The 1,396-nt window shown below is 21.4% G+C and overlaps 1 protein-coding gene across 1 annotated transcript; it reads right to left on the bottom strand. All coding sequences in view use genetic code 6, as the record gives it.

Moving 5' to 3' along the window:
• Window positions 1-236: 236 nt before the first annotated feature.
• On the bottom strand, window positions 237-695 carry TTHERM_002653486 (hypothetical protein; the record flags this gene model as incomplete). Its single annotated transcript, XM_012795237.1, has 2 exons — window positions 237-357; window positions 625-695. The coding sequence occupies 2 exons, from the start codon at window positions 693-695 to the stop codon at window positions 237-239; spliced, it is 192 nt and encodes a 63-aa protein (XP_012650691.1).
• Window positions 696-1,396: the final 701 nt, after the last annotated feature.

Below are 1,396 nucleotides of genomic sequence, written 5' to 3'. Positions count from 1 at the left end.
TTTTTTTAATATTGAAGAAAAAATATATCATAAAATAGTTAATGAGAAGGAAAAATTGAAGAAAAAAGATGAAATAATAAGATTAATTAATTAATTAATAATAAAAGTAAAAAATTTGAAAATAAAATGATGAGCTAAATAAATTAACAAAGAAAAAACAAAAAAAAGCAAGCACAATAAAAAGAAAAAGAAAAAAGAGCTTTATTGTTTTTAATTAGTTTTTATAATTCAAAATATCATAATCCAAAACAAATAAACTGTTTTTACCGAAGGTTAAGTGTTAAATTTGAGAGATTAATGCAATTTGCTAAACCAGAACCTAAGCCTGATGCACCCATTGCACCAATTTAATTCTCACTTTTTAAATATTAAAGAAAAAATATATCATAAAATAGTTAATGAGAAGGAAAAAATGAAGAAAAAAGATGAAATAATAAGATTAATTAATTAATTAATAATAAAAGTAAAAAATTTGAAAATCAAAGGATGAGCTAAATAAATTAACAAAGAAAAAACAAAAAAAAGCAAGCACAATAAAAAGAAAAAGAAAAAAGAGCTTTATTATTTTTAATTAATTTTTATAATTCAAAATATCACAATCCAAAACAAATAAACTGTTTTTACCGAAGGTTAAGTGTCAAATTTGAGAGATTAATGCAATTTGCTAAACCAGAACCTAAGCCTGATGCACCCATTGCATCAATTGTATTATAACTTTTTAAATATTGAAGAAAAAATATATCATAAAATAGTTAATGAGAAGTAAAAAATGAAGAAAAAAGATGAAATAATAATAAAAGTAAAAAATTATAAAATACAATGATGAGCTAAATAAATTAACAAAGAAAGAACAAAAAAAAGCAAGCACAATAAAAAGAAAAAGAAAAAAGAGCTTTATTGTTTTTAATTAGTTTTTATAATTCAAAATATCATAATCCAAAACTAATAAACTGTTTTTACCAAAGGTCAAGTGTCAAATTTGAGAGATTAATGCAATTTGCTAAACAAGAACCTAAGTCTGATGCACCTTCCTCACCAATATGATTATCCCTTTTTAAATATTGAAGATAAAATATATCATAAAATAGTAAATGAGAAGGAAAAAATGAAGAAAAAAGATGAAATAATAAGATTAATTAATTAATAATAAAAGTAAAAAATTTGAAAATAAAAGGATGAGCTAAATAAATTAACAAAGAAAAAACAAAAAAAAGCAAGCACAATAAAAAGAAAAAGAAAAAAGAGCTTTATTGTTTTTAATTAGTTTTTATGATTAAAAATATCACAATCCAAAACAAATAAACTGTTTTTACCCAAGGTTAAGTGTCAAATTTGAGAGATTAATGAAATTTGATAAAGCAGAACCTAAGCCTGATGCACCTTCATCACCAATTTA

This window comes from Tetrahymena thermophila (genome assembly GCF_000189635.1).
Source record: "Tetrahymena thermophila SB210 genomic scaffold scf_8254830, whole genome shotgun sequence".
NCBI lineage: Eukaryota > Ciliophora > Oligohymenophorea > Hymenostomatida > Tetrahymenidae > Tetrahymena > Tetrahymena thermophila.
Note: the sequence above shows the minus strand (reverse complement) of the source record. Positions and strands in the feature narration are given on the sequence as shown.